The 17,557-nt window shown below is 36.4% G+C and overlaps 1 protein-coding gene across 1 annotated transcript; it reads left to right on the top strand.

Moving 5' to 3' along the window:
- Window positions 1–11,568: 11,568 nt before the first annotated feature.
- On the top strand, window positions 11,569–15,400 carry LOC121223797 (aminoacylase-1). The gene is made up of 4 exons (XM_041106284.1): window positions 11,569–12,538; window positions 13,075–13,337; window positions 14,374–14,511; window positions 15,058–15,400. The coding sequence occupies exons 1-4, from the start codon at window positions 12,352–12,354 to the stop codon at window positions 15,121–15,123; spliced, it is 654 nt and encodes a 217-aa protein (XP_040962218.1). The 5' UTR covers window positions 11,569–12,351; the 3' UTR covers window positions 15,124–15,400.
- Window positions 15,401–17,557: the final 2,157 nt, after the last annotated feature.

The raw sequence follows: 17,557 nt of genomic DNA, 5'->3' as shown, positions 1-17,557 counted from the left end.
AAAGACAAGACATATTCCAAATCCTTAGTAAATTGTTATAGACTGTGTTTGGCGTAACTGCTTAAGTGCATCTGCTATCAAATTGCTAGCCACTTACAACTAAAAAAATGGCAATGTCTGCTGCCAGGAAGCTTGCTGGGTTCAAATCAAAACACACAAAAACCAAAACTTAGCCTAAATAATCTAATCATAAAACACTACTCCGACTGTTAGCGTTGCATTAACTGATTCACCATCTGCTATCAAATTGCTAGCCACTTGCACCTTTCTTTAATAAGACTTTGATTACTTCCAGATGGGACCCTTGAATAGTATAGTGAAGTGGAGTGAATCCCTTGCGATTAGTGGCTCTCACTGAAACTCCTGATGAAAGCAGAGTTCAGACAACCTCTAGATGTCCTTTCTGCACCGCAAAATGAATCGCACCCATGCCATCCATGGCAGCAGCACCAACATCAACATTTTGCTTGCAAAGATAACTCACTACCTGTGCTTGCCTTTTGGAAGGCAAAAACATATACAGATGGATATTCTGAACAACCCAAAAGAACAATGTTGTCACAGGGCAGAATTGAAGTTAAATATCCAGGGAAGAATCTCATCTCTTTGGGGTCGTTAGAATCTAAAGGCCTAGTTGTGACAATACGAGATGGAGTTCTTAAAGCAACTTCAGGAGCATTGGTGATGTTGAAAGGCATAAGAAAGAACAATCTGTATTACTACCAAGGTAGTACAGTGGTGGGGACAACAGTAGCAGCAATTTCGAGTACCAAGAAGGACGCTGAGGCAACACAGCTGTGGCATATGCGTTTGGGCCATGCTGGTGAAAAATCCTTGCAAAATCTAGCCAAACAAGGATTATTGAAAGGTACAAAGACTTGCAAACTTGAATTTTGCGAGCATTGTGTTCTGGGAAAACAACGAAGGGTGAAATTTGGCACTGGGATTCACAATACTAAAGGTATTTTGGATTATGTGCATTCTGATGTATGGGGACCGTCTAAGACTCCATCACTTGGAGGAAGACGTTATTTTGTCACCTTTATTGATGATTTTTCCAGAAGAGTTTGGGTGTTTCCTATGAAGAACAAAGATGAGGTGCTTGAAGTTTTCCTTAAGTGGAAAACTAAAGTTGAAAATCAGACAGGAAGGAAGATTAAGGTTCTCCGATCAGACAACGGTGGAGAATATAAAAGCGATCCATTCCTGAAGATATGCCAAGATTGTGGCATAGTAAGGCACTTCACCGTAGGTGGAACACCGCAACAGAATGGGGTGGCAGAGCGTATGAATCGAACGCTTGTGGAGAAAGTTCGATGTATGTTATCTATTGCTGGATTAGATAGAAAGTGTTGGGCTGAGGCTGTGACGTACGCTCAACATCTCATCAATCATTTGCCATCATCTGCTATAAATGGCAAGACTCCTTTGGAGAAATGGTATGGAAAACCTGCTACTGATTATGACACCTTGCGTATTTTTGGTTCTATTGCATATTATCATGTGAAAGAATCAAAGTTAGATCCAAGAGCAAAGAAGGCTCTATTCATGGGCTTCAATGTTGGTGTTAAAGGATCTCGTTTGTGGTGTCTAGAGGCAAAGAAGACGATAATCAATAGGGATGTTACCTTTGATGAATCTGCCATGTTGAATAAGGTAAATCCAGAAGGAGTGAGTAGTACTTCGCAGCAGGTGAAGTGTACTCCGCAGCAGGTGGAGTTTGAGTAGAGAGTGGTAATTCCAGCAGAAGGTACCACTAGTGATTCTTCATTGGCAGATGCAGAGTCAGATGAGGAAGAGGTTTCTACCCAAGAACCTCAACAGCAATCAGAGCCAATTGCAGTCAGAAGGCAGAGACGAGAAATTCAGAAACCTGCTCGTTTCACTGACATGGTAGCTTATGCACTTCCAGTTGTTGATAATATTCCATCCACTTACACCGAAGCCATTCAAAGTTTAGAGAATAATAGATGGTTAGGTGCAATGGAAGAGGAAATGCAATCTCTAGAGAAAAACAAAACGTGGAAGCTGGCACAACTACCAAAAGGGAAGAAGGCGATTGGTTGCAAATTTGAAGACACTATTGAAGTTTGTGTAATGAGAAGATATTCGAAGATGTGGAATATCGCCAAGGTGGAGATTTGTTGAATATTGGCAATATCCCACATTAGGTAAAGATAGAAAGGGAGGGGATTTTGGTTTGTTATATATAGAACCCTTCCCCCTTAGGTTTCATTATCCCAAAAATCCAAGTAGCTAATTGTAACTTGGTGTTGATCTTCTCTATTGTAATATTTCTAGAGGAAATATTAATTTGGTAGTGTCCGAGGACGTAAGCTAAATTGGCCGAACCTCGTTAAAACTCTGGTATTTTATTTCTTATTTGTTTGCTTATATTTAATAGCTTTATGTTGGTTATATTTATTTAGTTATTATTGCTATAAATATCTAAGTGAGTTCTGTCTAGTTGTTGGGTTTTAAGCGAGACCATTTGTGACCCCTCCAATTTAACTGGGAATTTTTTTAGTATAATTGTTGGCATAATAATTGTCTAAATATTTTTGATAATATTGTTATTAATATTATCGTCGCTTCCGCAACAATTTTTACATGGTAAACAATCTAATTTATATTGAGTTTAGAAAGAGAAACATGCCCAAGACGAGCATGCCAAAGGAATGATGAATTTTGTTTAGCTAGAGAAGCAATAAAAGGTGGAGTAAAACAAGTTGACTGATGAGGAGAGGATGGTGACACAAGGCTGTAGAGACCTTGTTGTTCTTACCAATCGCCTTCACTTGTCCACTACACAGGTCCTAGAGTAAACAAAATTGAGGGTAAAAAGAAACAAAGCAATGTAAATCACGTGTTAATTTGGAAATATAAAGCAAATTGAAATTAAAATTTGGTACATGAAAAACATTGGTAAGTTTAGCAAAAGGAAATAGAGTGTATGAACCAGTATGAGTAATTGGAACCGATTTTCAAGTAGGTAATTGCACAAAAGATGAATTTGAAGCACATAAAGCAATAAACTCCAGGCATTGGCCATCAGATATCATATGATTTGTAGCCCTAGTATCTAAAATCCACTGGAAGGAAGATAGTTTAGTAACCATACCTGCCATATGTGCAGCTCCTTCACCCGAAACTATTACCTTAGAATCATTGTTTAACAAAGTCAATATCTCTTGATATTGCTCTGAAGTGAATAGTGGCGCCAAATGAAGAGAAGTAAATATAGATGTGGAAGAAGAACCAGAAGGCAACTCAGTTGACCCAACTTGATTAGCAATGGAACCAGTTGATTTACACTTGGAAAACTTAAAGTTTGGAGGAAAGCCAATTAGCTTGTAGCAAGACTGATACGAGTCACAAAAGCCCAAATTCTTGAAGGCGAGGCCCAATAAGCAAATTCCCAGCCCAATCAAGAAATCCATCCATACTTAGTTGAAAATCAGGCCAAATTGTCAAAGTGGCCCAAGTTGTAAAGTTTTATTTTTATTTTTATTTATTTATTTACTTAGTTTAAATTTTTATGTCAATATTCAGTCCAAGAGTCCCAGATAAAATGACCTTTGACCGAATTTCCATATTAAAATAATTAGGAGTTTTTTTTATTTTAGTTTTCTAATTAGATTAGGACTAGTTATAAGGCCTATTTAAAGGCATGGCTGTCCACCTTGTTAAACACTTATCATTATTATTAAAATTTCAGATTTGTTGAGAGCAGAATTTTCTTTGAGTTTTCTCCAAGATTTTTCTCTTGAGTTTTTTTAGAAGTTGTTTTAACAATCTTTTTGATTGTGGGAGCCATCTTCAACCTTCTTCTTGCCATTGATATTCTTTGGAGGGGAGATTAGAGCCATTTGAAGGGAGTTGTGAGATCTTTCGAGATTTCAAGGCTTCTTAGGACTTATCTTTTAATTTCTTACTGTCAATTCTTTCTTTATTTCTACTTGTGCTGAATCATTATCTAATCTATTTTCTGTTCTTATTGTGTTTTCAGCCTTTTTCTATCTTAAGGAATCAGCCCAAAAATTCCCAATTTCTAGGGTTTTTCCATACTCTTTTTGGGTGAAATTAGATTGTCGAAATTTGGGGAAAACTATCTTGGTGTTCAATTGGGCAGAATCACAATCTCCTTGAGGGTTTCAAGAACCCTAACACTTATTTCTATTCTCAATTTGATTCTTTGCTGATTTGGGGATTTTATTTCAGATCTGAAAATTCAAAAATCTAATCTTTTAATTTTCTGTTTCGTTTCAGATCTAATTGTTTAGGGTTTTCGTAGGAGTTTCTCGTGACTTGGCAACTCGATCTTGGTCCGCGCACAACCCCGTATCATTTGGTATCAGATTTTGGGCATTTTGGGTGTTCTTGGTTGATTTCTAAACTGATCTCTATTTTTTAAAGCATAAACGGCAGTTTTACCCAGAAAAATTGTTTAAAAAATTCATTTGAGTGGGTAAACGTTGTCCGATTGATCTGAAATTTTACATACATATTTTTGGCACTGTGATTGAATGTAAAAAATTATTCCCGCAAAAAAATCAGTCAAAAAAGTCAAAAAAATCAAAAAATACGAAATTCAATAAAAATTTAAAAAAGATTTAGCGGGTTGAATTTGGTGCCCAAAATTTCCAGATAAAAAATTCAATATATAAGGACACTCCAGATTTAATTTCGTGATTTTTGGAGATCGGGAACACCTCGAACGAAGTTGTCAAGTTACTCCGCAGTTTTTCGGGTTTTCTGTTTTCAGCAATTTTTATTGATTCTTAACTGTAGGTTTTCATTTGTTTCCCTTTATTCTTCCTTTACGTTATCTAACACCTTCTTGTTTCTTGTGTTAGTAGGATTTAAACGTGTGCACAACTTCTTCCTCGGTGCAACACGAATCAATTGGTGTCTCGTCAGTTTTTAGCATCCTAGTGCAAATTAGGATTCTTTGGTAGTTTGGTTCACACTCTCTAATTGGTTGATATAAACTCTGATAAAGAACTCACAAGATTGAATTCGACCTCATTGAGAATTTGATTTTTTCTTTTTGAGTGATTAACGGTGAGGTTTGATAACTTTTATTTTTGAGTGTTGAGTGTTTTGCAGGTTTTAAAAAAAATGTCTACAGGTGATAATACTAGTGACATATTTAAAAAATTCCAACAACAGTTGGACGAACAGGCTGCTGCACTTCGAGCGTTGACTGCTACTATCAATGAGGTGCGGTTGAATCAAGAGCCTCAATATCGAGATCAAATTAAAGACGATGTGGATAACCAGCCTCCTGCTCATAGGCGCGCTCCTCGGCGTGTCCCTAGAACTGATTATGATCTTCATGATCGTGGACAACCCTCTTTGGCAAAACCAAAGAGCGAGCAGCAACGAGAACATCTCTTTCATACTCGCTGCCATGTACAAGGTAAGCTTTGTAGAGTTATTATTGATGGTGAAAGTTGCTCGAACGTAGCCAGCACGACGATGGTGGAAAAGCTTTGCTTAACCACTACCAAGCATCCACGACCTTATCAACTACAAGGGCTTAGCAACGAAAGCCAATTTAAGGTCACTCAACAAGTGCGCATCGCCTTTTCTATCGGTAAATATCAAGACGAAGTCGTGTGCGACGTAGTACCTATTCAAGCCTGCCATTTATTGCTAGGAGAACCATGGCAACTGGATCGAAAAGTCACTCACGATGGTCGTACCAATAGGTATTCTTTCAAGCATCAAGGAAAGAAACTTACCTTAGTGCCGCTCACTCCGGAACAAGTCCATGAGGACCAAATCAAACTGAGAAATTCTGTTAAAACAAGTGAGGAAAAAGAAAAAGAGAATGAAAAAGAGCAAAAAGAGATTGCGAGTGAAAAGGAATGTGAAACAGAAAAGAAATTTGAAAAAGAAGTTGAAGAAAGAAGAGAAAATGAGTTAGAAAAAGAAACAAAAGAAAAAGACGAGGAAAGGTTAGAAAAAGAAACAAAAGAAAAAGACGAGGAAAGGCTAGTGAGGAATGTTTCCACTAACCAAGATATGAATTTTTCTTGTGTTGCTAATTTTCAGGTTCCTGAAAGATCGAAAGATAACTTTCAACTTCAATACCTCTCAAATGAAAGACGCTTTCATACGATCAACTTAGGCAAAGATGAAATCACACTACATGATCCCGAAGGTAAGCGAGGTAAGGAAATTTTAGAAACCGAGTCCATTGCAGATTTGAAAATTATTGATAAAACTTTTGGTGACTTAGTTCTTAAAAGATCCCCTCATTTTGATCCGATTAATTGTTACTCTTCGATTGTGGTTGATAAAGTCATTACGAAAAGAAGCGTGATTTGTTATTCTCTTGATTTACCTTGTGTAAAATCCTCGAATTTGTCCAAATCTGTTTTGGAGAATAAGGTAACGAAATTTTCCAAATTTGTTTTCAATTTATATTCGTGCCTTAAACAGTTTATGTGGTTGTACATGAAGTTTGAGTTCCATTTGACAAAGGTTAACTCAACAACGGAGATTCGACTACACTATGCCCCCGATGAGCGAAGGTTTGTTTTAAATGAAAAAGGTAAAATCGACACTTATTCTTCTGCTTATCGAGGTAAGATGCTTGAAACCTTTGAAACACTTTTGTACTCCTCGGATAGTGATAAAGATCGTGTTGATGAACACTTAGATCGAAACGTGCTTGACTGTCCTATTTTATTTATTGATGATCTATCTGTTTTGATGGTTGATAAAAAGATTCTTGTTTTTGATAATGCATGTGTGAGTGAATCTATAGACCGTCGATTAATGCATGGTATGATTATGCAACTCTGTGAACCATGTGAATCTTTTCAAATACCTACTTGTGACGATTATGTTTACCATTTGATTTATTACTCGCAATTTATTCATGGTTTGTGGGAACAATGTGAGACGACTGAATGCCTTAAAACATGTCCATCTTTGTTTCAAATATTTGACGAGGCAGTGGTGAGTAAATTAAATTGTTTGCATGGTAATCTGAATCTGTCCATTCACATGCGTTATACCTGTTCTGTTATGCTTATGATTGGACTACAAGCTTGTTTCCGTTGCTATTTACTATCTCATGGCTATTCTTTTCAGTGGACTCAATTGCCATTAGTCCCGTTCGATAGAGGAAAGTCGAGTTCATTTGATTTTTAGATTCGAGGACGAATCTTTTTGAGGAAGGGGGGAATGATACGAGTCACAAAAGCCCAAATTCTTGAAGGCGAGGCCCAATAAGCAAATTCCCAGCCCAATCAAGAAATCCATCCATACTTAGTTGAAAATCAGGCCAAATTGTCAAAGTGGCCCAAGTTGTAAAGTTTTATTTTTATTTTTATTTATTTATTTACTTAGTTTAAATTTTTATGTCAATATTCAGTCCAAGAGTCCCAGATAAAATGACCTTTGACCGAATTTCCATATTAAAATAATTAGGAGTTTTTTTTATTTTAGTTTTCTAATTAGATTAGGACTAGTTATAAGGCCTATTTAAAGGCATGGCTGTCCACCTTGTTAAACACTTATCATTATTATTAAAATTTCAGATTTGTTGAGAGCAGAATTTTCTTTGAGTTTTCTCCAAGATTTTTCTCTTGAGTTTTCTTTAGAAGTTGTTTTAACAATCTTTTTGATTGTGGGAGCCATCTTCAACCTTCTTCTTGCCATTGATATTCTTTGGAGGGGAGATTAGAGCCATTTGAAGGGAGTTGTGAGATCTTTCGAGATTTCAAGGCTTCTTAGGACTTATCTTTTAATTTCTTACTGTCAATTCTTTCTTTATTTCTACTTGTGCTGAATCATTATCTAATCTATTTTCTGTTCTTATTGTGTTTTCAGCCTTTTTCTATCTTAAGGAATCAGCCCAAAAATTCCCAATTTCTAGGGTTTTTCCATACTCTTTTTGGGTGAAATTAGATTGTCGAAATTTGGGGAAAACTATCTTGGTGTTCAATTGGGCAGAATCACAATCTCCTTGAGGGTTTCAAGAACCCTAACACTTATTTCTATTCTCAATTTGATTCTTTGCTGATTTGGGGATTTTATTTCAGATCTGAAAATTCAAAAATCTAATCTTTTAATTTTCTGTTTCGTTTCAGATCTAATTGTTTAGGGTTTTCGTAGGAGTTTCTCGTGACTTGGCAACTCGATCTTGGTCCGCGCGCAACCCCGTATCAAAGACTCTCGTTTACGCTTTCACTTTGCAATAGTCACAAACCCCATTGAACCATTTCTTTCGAGTTTGCACATTAGACAAATACAAAGTTGTAGGATCATTAAGAGAAACAACGAAAGTATGCAGTCCCTGAGATTCTTCTTGAACTAACATAGAATATGCAAGATTTATCGAGTTAAGAGGTTGCATAATCAAGATTTAACTACGAATGGCAACGTAAGAATCATTGAGACCCATTAAAAATTGAAATAATTTTTGTTGTTGAACATGCTCCAAATATTTTTGAGACATCTCACAACCACACGAAGAAACCGATACAAGCGCATCATACTCATCCTAAAGTAATTTCAACCGTGTAAAGAATACTGAAATAGAATCGGTACCTTGAACATGAGAATTGATTTGTCAAAACTCTAGTTCCATCAACTTTTTCATAACGTTCCTTCAAATCTTTCCATACCTGAGCCGCATTAGTGGCAAATACAATCCCAGCCGATAAATCTGGGCTAACACTATTCAAAATCCATGATAGAACTATTGCATTACAACGATCCCATTGTGACTGCAAGGTCGGTGATACAGATTCTCTTATGCAAGATTCATCAATAAAGCCAAGCTTGTTCTTGGCTAACAACGCAATTCGCATGGAACGACTCCAAACAGCATAATTCTCATGACCGGTCAAGGGATCAGAAACCAATTGAACACCTGGTGTGTCTGAATGATGAAGATAAATTGGATTATTGAAATCAATCGTAAGATCTGCAACTGTCATTGCAGAATAGAACCCAAAAAAGTTTCCAAAGAAACAAGAGAAAAAGTCGAAAACAACAACAAAGAGATCTAAAAGAACAAGAGAAAACTGGAATGCAAGAATAAGAGAAGAAAACCCCCAAAAAACTGAAGTAGAAAGCAAATGAAAAATGTCGAAACTGAAAACAAAGAAGAAAATCCCAATATTGAATCTGCTAACAGTTGATTGTTGTGCCCACCACCGTGTTGATGCCATATTGATGGTGACCGAAAGTATATCGATGGCAGCCGGAAGATGTACAAAGGAAACTAATATGAAAACAATCAAGAAACGAGAACTGAAATGATTCATTTCTCATGCCATACTGAATAAATTTATAGCTTTGTTTATATACAAAGTTTACTAAACTAAACTAACTTTCTAAACAACTAACCATATTTACAGCAACTAAACTATTTCTATGTTAGAGTTATTATGGTCAAAGTTATTACTAAAGTCAGTTAGCAATTAAGTGGTTACTAAGTTGGTTAGCAGTTAAGAAGTTAGCTACTGCATCAGTTAGCGTTAGCTATCACGTTTGTATAAATACATGCAAGTCTGCATGCATCAAGTAACGAATGAAATATCTCTTCTTAAGTTCTTTATTTTGGTTTCTCTTATAATCTTACATGGTATCAGATGTAAGTCTTTCTTTGCATTTTTTCTCTCGTTTTTTTTCCGCTGTGTAGTTTTCTATAAGTCAGTATGGCTTCCAATGCTGACGGAGCTCTTGACAGTCGATTCTTCTCTACAAAGAGAATCAGTGTTCTTCTTGATGATAATACTTATCTGCTATGGTGCCAGCAAGTTCTTTTGGTTGTTAAAGCGCATAAACTACAACATTTCTTGGATTCTCAAGAAGATCCTCCTACTCAGTTGCTTACCGACGCTAATGGTGAGTTGCATGAAAATCCAGAGTTTGCTATTTTTGAACAACAGGATAGTGCACTTGCGTCCTGGTTACTATCCTCTATTAGTCAAACAGTGTTTTCCCATCTTATTGGCATGGATACTAGTGCCAAGATTTGGAATGCAGATATTACTCTATTTGGTGGTAAAACGACTTCTAAACTGATGGCCTATCGAAGAGCTTTACACTCTCAGCGCAAAGTTGAAATGAGCATGAAGGAGTTTTTGATGAAGATTAAAAGTTACTGTGACAACCTCGCAAGTTGTGGTGAAATCATTGGAGAACATGAGCATGTTACTGCGATACTCAATGGTCTTCCACCAGAATATGAGTCTGTTATCACCATTATCACGGCAAGTCAGGTACCCTACACTGTTCAGGGTGTAACCCCGATGCTTCTTGATACAGAAGCTCGTCAGCAGACAATAAGCAATGAAGTTATCAGTTCTACAAGCTTGGTCTCGTCTGAGCCCTCTGACGGCTCTGACTCGTTACCTGCTTATCGACCGTCATCTGCAACTCGAGGACGTGGGCGAGGGCGCTCGTTCAGCTCAAGGATTCAGTGTCAACTTTGTGGGAAAGATGGTCATCTTGTTGACCGTTGTTACTACCGCTTTGACTCTTCCTATAAAAGCAACAACTACAGACCTCCCCCTCAAGCAAATGTGTGCATGGTTGGTTCTGGTTCTTCTGCACCTTGGTTTTCCTTGTCTCAGAAAAATCCTCAGTGGTGCCCTCCAGGTTGGTGTTTTCCTTCTCCACCTGTCTGGTCTAACCCAATTATTGGTAGTGCATCACCACAGGTCAGTATGCCACAACAAGTTAATATGCCCTCCTCTGAAGCTGCAAACCCTCAAGCATATGTAGCAACTCCTGAGATAGTAGCTGACAATGCATGGTATCCGGACTCTGGTGCCACGCATCATCTCACCAATTCTGATACCGTGGTTGGAGACAGTGGGACATACAAAGGACCAGGTAAGGTATTTGTAGGCAATGGTTCATCATTACCTGTTTTATCCACTGGGCAGTCATCATTGCTCACACGATCTCGACCGTTGTTTATGCGATCTTTACTGCTTGTCCCTGGGATTACTAAAAATCTATTGTCTGTGTCCAAATTTGCTAAAGATAATCAGGTAATGTTTGAGTTTTTCCCTACTCAGTGCAAGGTGCGTGATCTGAAGACCAGAGAAGTTCTTCTTCAAGGGTTGGTGCATCATGGTTTATATAGACTTCAGCTTAACAAGTTTCCTGCAACTAGTACTTGTTCTCATAATGCTCAATGTTTTACAACAAGCTCCAGGCTTCCTATTAGTGTTTGGCACACTAGATTAGGCCATCCATGTCGAGCTACACTTACAAAAGCTCTACTTCAATGTAATATACAATTTACAGACAGTAATAAATTTTCTGATTGTGTTGCCTGTCATCTGGGTAAAGAGCGTAAGCTTCCATTTCTAAAATCAAGCACTGAGTATGTCTCACCTCTGCAGTTAGTGGTAGCTGATGTTTGGGGTCCTGCTCCTGTTGTATCTAACGGTTTTCGTTACTATGTCGCCTTCACCGATGCTTATTCACGTTACACATGGCTTTATTTTTTGAAGAATAAGTCTGATATTATTACTATGTTTCCACAGTCTCACCTTCAAGCTGAAAGGATGCTTGGAACAAAACTAACACTATGTTTGGTTTGGTGTATTGGCTATGCCAATACACCCCTAATCGGTGGGCCCCACCTAATCCGGCTATATTCCGTTGTTTGGTTTGATGTATTACTAATACGTGTGTAATCCATTACCTTCCTAATCGGTGAAAACCACCGATTTCTATTCCCCCTCTTTTGTCCAGATTAGCTACCGCTTCAGCAAACCTCCCTGTTTTACCCTCCCCCGATCCCCTTTGTTTCTCTTCTGTTCCTTCTAGCTTCATCCGCTTCTGGGTCTCCAGGTTACTGCAACTGTATAAGAGAAAGGCCTTTGTCTTCTAATTTCCTCATTCCGCACTTCGGTTCTCTCTCTTTGCGGCATCTATCATAGGTATGGCGACAGCCATTGCAGCCCCTGCCAACGCGTCATTGTTCATCTTCTACTCTTTTCTTCACTTCTAAGCTTCACAAATCCAACACCATCCCCGACCCAAGATGAACAATCCCAAATCATATCAAGGTTCCAAGAATACCTCCGAATCAACACATCCCAACCATCCCCGAACTATAAAAAATCGACCCAATTCATCCTATCCTTAGCCGAATCCCTTTCTTTAGAAACCCAAGTCATAGAGTTCGTCCAAGGAAAGCCGCTCGTTATCCTCAAATGGCCAGGCTCTGACCTTTTCCTTCCTTCTATCTTACTCAACTCCCACACCGATGTCGTCCCTTCTGAGCGTTCGAAGTGGGATTATCATCCTTTCGGTGCCCACATCGATGAAAATGGTAATATATTCGCTAGAGGCTCCCAGGATATGAAGTGCGTGGGCATGCAGTATATGGAGGCTGTTCGTAGGTTGAAGGCTTCTGGGTTTCAGCCAAAACGGTCACTTTACTTGTCGTTTGTCCCTGATGAAGAGATTGGTGGCCATGACGGTCTTGAGAAGTTGGCTCAATCCGATGTTTTCAAGAATATGAATGTTGATATTGTGCTTGATGAAGGTGAACCAGATTTTACTTTTTAAAATTTATTAAAAAAATTGTAAAACCATGTTTTGAAATGGCTGATATAGTTAATAGTTAATAGATTGGTGGGCAATGCTTCTTGTTCGTTATTGAGCTTGCCGGTGAGGACCTGAATTTGTAAGTACAATAGTTGGGACTTGGGTATTTGTAGATATTTATTTAATTTTTTTCAGATAATATTTGTATTTGGGTACTTTAGTAAGTGGATTCGGAATGGATGTGGATATTAATGTTCCTATATCCATTATCTGAATCTGTTTTGGGGAATAAGGGATTTGGATATCCAAACTATTTAAAAAATTTTATTTTAAACAAGTATTTGGACTTACTAAATACTGATCTTAGCGGATTTGGATATCTTAGTTATATTTGGATTTGCTGCGGATAGTAAACAGATTTAGATTTTAAAGCAAATTTACGGGTTTGAATTTTATTGACATTGCAGATATCTGATCCGCTAGTTGGCCGTATATCTGTTAGTGATGATAACATAATGTTGTTTTGAGGAACAGGGTTGGCTTCACCCAATGAGAATTACAGGTTATTCTATGGAGAGAGGATGCCGTGGTGGCTGGTGATAAAGGCTACTGGAGCTCCTGGACATGGGGCGAAGCTTTACGACAACAGTGCAATTGAGAACCTTTTCAAGAGCATTGAGAGTATCAGGAGGTTCAGGGCTTCGCAGTTTGATTTGGTCAAAGCTGGTTTGAAGGGTGAAGGAGAAGTCATTTCGGTTAACATGGCCTTTCTGAAGGCTGGCACGCCTTCTCCCACAGTAAGTCTCTGTAAATTTAGATAATTAGTTGCTAAAATCTTTACTTGTTAAAGTCCTTGTAGTTAGTTTACATGCATTGCTATTAGTTATGATTTCACTAGATATTTTCTTAATAGTATAGCTTCAGATATTTATCATAAAAGCACAGAAGATAACCAAATTTTTGCTCATGTCTCAGGAGCAGTCTATAACCATACTTGTCACTTGGCTTTGACGCACTAGAACTTTAAGAGCCCTAATGAGCTTATACCGATTCCTTTCCTCAAACACTTTGGAAAATTAAAGAAATAGATAATCTTTCTTTTAAAAAACAAAATGTTAGTGTATGAATCTTTATACAAGACATGAGGAGCATATACTCTTTGACAAGTAATATGAAGCATCTCATGAGGCTTTTACTGGATATGAAATGTTAGTCATGCACATTGATGGAATAGAAATAATTTCCTAGTGACTCAATAGTGGATTTTCTTGTGTCAATTTGATGTCTTTAACAGTAATTATTAAGTATTAAACAGTAAACTCAATAGAGTGCCATGTTATCAAACTTTTACATTTTTCAAGTTCAAAGATCAAAATGGATCTAGTTGTCAAGTTCAGGTAAGTTCAGGTACCAAAGTGGATAAAAAAAAGTGAGGTTCCAAAATGGACCTAGTTGCCAAGTTCAGGGATCAAAAATTGCATTAACCCTAATAAATATGTTAAGTATATATGAACATGGAAAGCTGTGGCTTGATTGCATTGTTTCATTGAAGATGGAAAACAATGTGCATTAATCTATGTTCCATAGTTCCTTAAAGCACTCGGTTGCTAGAGGAACTAAAGGACTAAGCTTTCTGTGCTAAAAATGCTGGACCATTTAATGCATGGTCAGTTAGGCCTTTTAGCCTACCTTTCTCCTTTCCGTTACTGCACACATTCATTCTGCTGGTCTATCATCAATTTTGTTGCCATTTTGCATTCATGGAAAAAAAGATAGTTATATATGTAATATCTATCTCAAACATACGTGGGTTCTTTTATATTTTTCTGCCAGGGTTTTGTTATGAATTTGCAGCCGTCTGAAGCAGAAGCTGGTTTTGATATTCGAATACCACCAACAGTTAATGCAGAATTCTTGGAGAAACGGATAGCTGAGGAATGGGCACCTGCTTCTCGAAACATGTCATTTGAGGTAGAGCAAGTGAAACACTTCTCTCTTAGAAAAAATGGCATTCTGTAAGAATAAAAGGGTGGTGTACTATGTTTTTGGGATCTGTTAGTACAAAATTTCATGGCATCCTGCAATATATTTCTTGAAATCAATATGATTATGTCCTGTGGTTTGTTCAATATTTTGTTCTGCTCATACTGTCAGTTATATGACCTTATACGCATCCCCTCTCCCGCTTTTTGAAGATAGTGACACTCGTCAACTTGTATCGATTTGATATCATCTGAGTCACTGTCTAAATACAAGATCAGTGCATTCCAGGGGAAACAAAGGCGATAAATATTAGGAAAAGAAAAAAGCTGCCCACTTGTATGAGTTTCTCATGGTGTGTTGCTGTTTGTGTATTATAAATAATAGGACTAAATTATAAATTTTCAGAAAAGTATATTATAAATGAAAAAGGTTCATGCAATTTCATTTTTCTATTATTTCATTTACGGAATGTGAATGAGCTTATACAAAGTTTGGAATTTTGACACATAATATAAACTCTTTTACTGTCTCCAGGGTATTATGGAGAGTGTGGAAAAAGGGGAGGTTACATGGAGGTTACTGGGTTTGGTGCTGATGTGAGGGAGCATATATACAAATTAGCATCTGTGAATGTGTGTTCTAACATCACTGGTCAAATTCTTGCTAGTCTTGTAATGAGTCCACCTAAGGTTATATCTTTTGCCATTTAAAGCCAGTTATCTGTTTGTATTCAAATGACATTGGATGTATGACATAGGACTAAATAGATTTTGAGCTTTGACAAGCTGCTTATAAGCATTGTTTCTTATAGAAAAACACATTATTGGAGAAAGCTTTTGAATCTCCCAACTATTGGATTTGGGTTTCTTTTTGACAATTTGTTTATTGTGCTTTTGTTTAGATGATGAGAAAGGAAAGTCAAGAATTATATTTACTCGTTAAGTTAAATGAAGATATTTGTAATTTAAAAAAAAATTCAATATAAATTTAAAATAAGAGTTTAACTAAAAAATAAGAGTTAGTGGCAAAAATTAATAAAATTTAAATTTTAGTGGTAAAATTCAATAACATAAAAATTAAGTTACAAATTTACTCATATTTTTTTAAAAAATAACGGCAAATATAAATAAAAATAAAGTACAGTGACAAATTTCAATATTTATCTATAGTATGATGATAATTTCGCACTTTAATACTTTTTAAGAAAACAATATTTGAATTTTTTAGAATGGTACGGTAAAAAAATTTTAAAACATAATTATTGTGCCAGCTATTTTAAAATTTTTACCAAACACAATTTTTAAAATTTTTAGATAATTTGGTAAGAAATTAACTGTATTCCAATTATTAAATAATATGGTAATTTAAAATAATTTTAGTACAAGATCATATATATCTAATATAATTAATCGTCATTAATTTGAATTTATATTAAATAAGTAATTGAAAATATATATTTTATTAAATTATATTTAATAATAATTATGTTAAATTATATTTCATAGTATTATATATTATGATTTTAGAAAATTCATATAAGAATATTTAATATTAAGAATTTTATTAAATTATATATTTTAATTAAAATATATTTAATAGTAATTATGTTAATTTATATTTTACAGTATCATATATTATGATTTCAGTAAATTAATATAAGAATATTAATTATTAAGAATTTTATTAAATTATATATTTTAATTAAAATATATTTAATAAAAATTATGTTTAAATATGATTAAATTATTTATTATTGATAATAATAATCTTATTATAATTTAAATAACAATAACAATAATCATTTACCAAAACAAATTTATGCTAAGGGTATTTTAGTCATTTTAATTTTTTCCATTATGCTATTACACCTCTATTACATTCAACCAAACACAAGATTACTATTACGCCTCTATTCCATTACATTCAACCAAACAGTTGATTTGCTATTACACCTCTAATCCAATATACCTTTAATCTAATACACCTCTAATCCAATACACCTCTAATCCAATACAGCGAACCAAACGCACCCTTAAAAGTTCTACAAACAGATGGGGGAGGGGAGTTTCAGTATTTGAAGAGTTATCTAAGTCAACATGGAATTCTCCAGCGGCTCACCTGTCCATATACGTCAGCTCAAAATGGACTTGTAGAAAGGAAACATCGACAGGTAGTTGAAACCGGTCTGTCTATGCTAGCTCATGCAAACATGCCCTTGATGTTCTGGAATGAGGCTTTTTGTAGTGCAGTGTTTCTAATTAACAGATTACCCTCCCAACCCTTAGGTGATTTATCCCCATATGAAAAACTTTTTAAAACGAAACAAAATTACTCATTCCTTCGAACTTTTGGCTGCCTATGCTTTCCTAATCTTCGCCCTTTCACCAAAACGAAACTACAATTTAGATTTGTCCCTTGTGTTTTTCTTGGCTATTCCCCTTTGTACAAAGGTTACAAATGTCGTGATCCTACTGGTAGAATCTTCATTACCCGTCATGTCACATTTAATGAAGCTATTTTTCCTTACAACACTCCTAGTCCAAAAGTCAGCCCTTCACCTAATGCTACTTCAAAAATCCATCCAAAACTTCTTGTCATACGTCCTAGTCAGGTAGCTCATCATAGCAGCTCACCTACTGTCAGCTCTGCTAATACCATTTCAACATCTGTCTCTCCAATTCCAATATCTACAATGCCTCCCTCACAGTCCATGTCTCCTCTCTTAGCTCAACCATCTCCATCGTCACTCACGTTACCTAGCACCTCGTCACCTATACAACTACAACCCTCTCAGTCTGCCCCGATAAATTCTCATTCCATGATCACAAGGAGTAAGGTTGGCATCTTCAAACCAAAAGCTTATCTGAGCACAACATCGTCTTCTTCTAGTGATATTCCCCCTGACATTCATGCTGCAATGGTGCTTGAAGGCTGGCAAGATGCAGTTCACAGTGAGTTACAAGCCTTGGTTCGTAATAATACCTGGACTCTTTGTTCTCTTCCTGAGAATCGACGAGCTATTGGGTGTAAGTGG

Source organism: Gossypium hirsutum, chromosome D11 (assembly GCF_007990345.1).
Source record: "Gossypium hirsutum isolate 1008001.06 chromosome D11, Gossypium_hirsutum_v2.1, whole genome shotgun sequence".
NCBI lineage: Eukaryota > Viridiplantae > Streptophyta > Magnoliopsida > Malvales > Malvaceae > Gossypium > Gossypium hirsutum.
This window is presented reverse-complemented; position numbering and strand designations above follow the sequence as displayed.

Coding starts and splice junctions, on each gene's coding strand:
- LOC121223797 (XM_041106284.1), top strand. CDS start 12,352: ATGAAGTGCGTGGGCATGCAGTATATGGAGGCTGTTCGTAGGTTGAAG. Junction 12,539..13,074: donor TGATATTGTGCTTGATGAAG/GTGAACCAGATT, acceptor TTTGAGGAACAG/GGTTGGCTTCACCCAATGAG. Junction 14,512..15,057: donor CTCGAAACATGTCATTTGAG/GTAGAGCAAGTG, acceptor TACTGTCTCCAG/GGTATTATGGAGAGTGTGGA.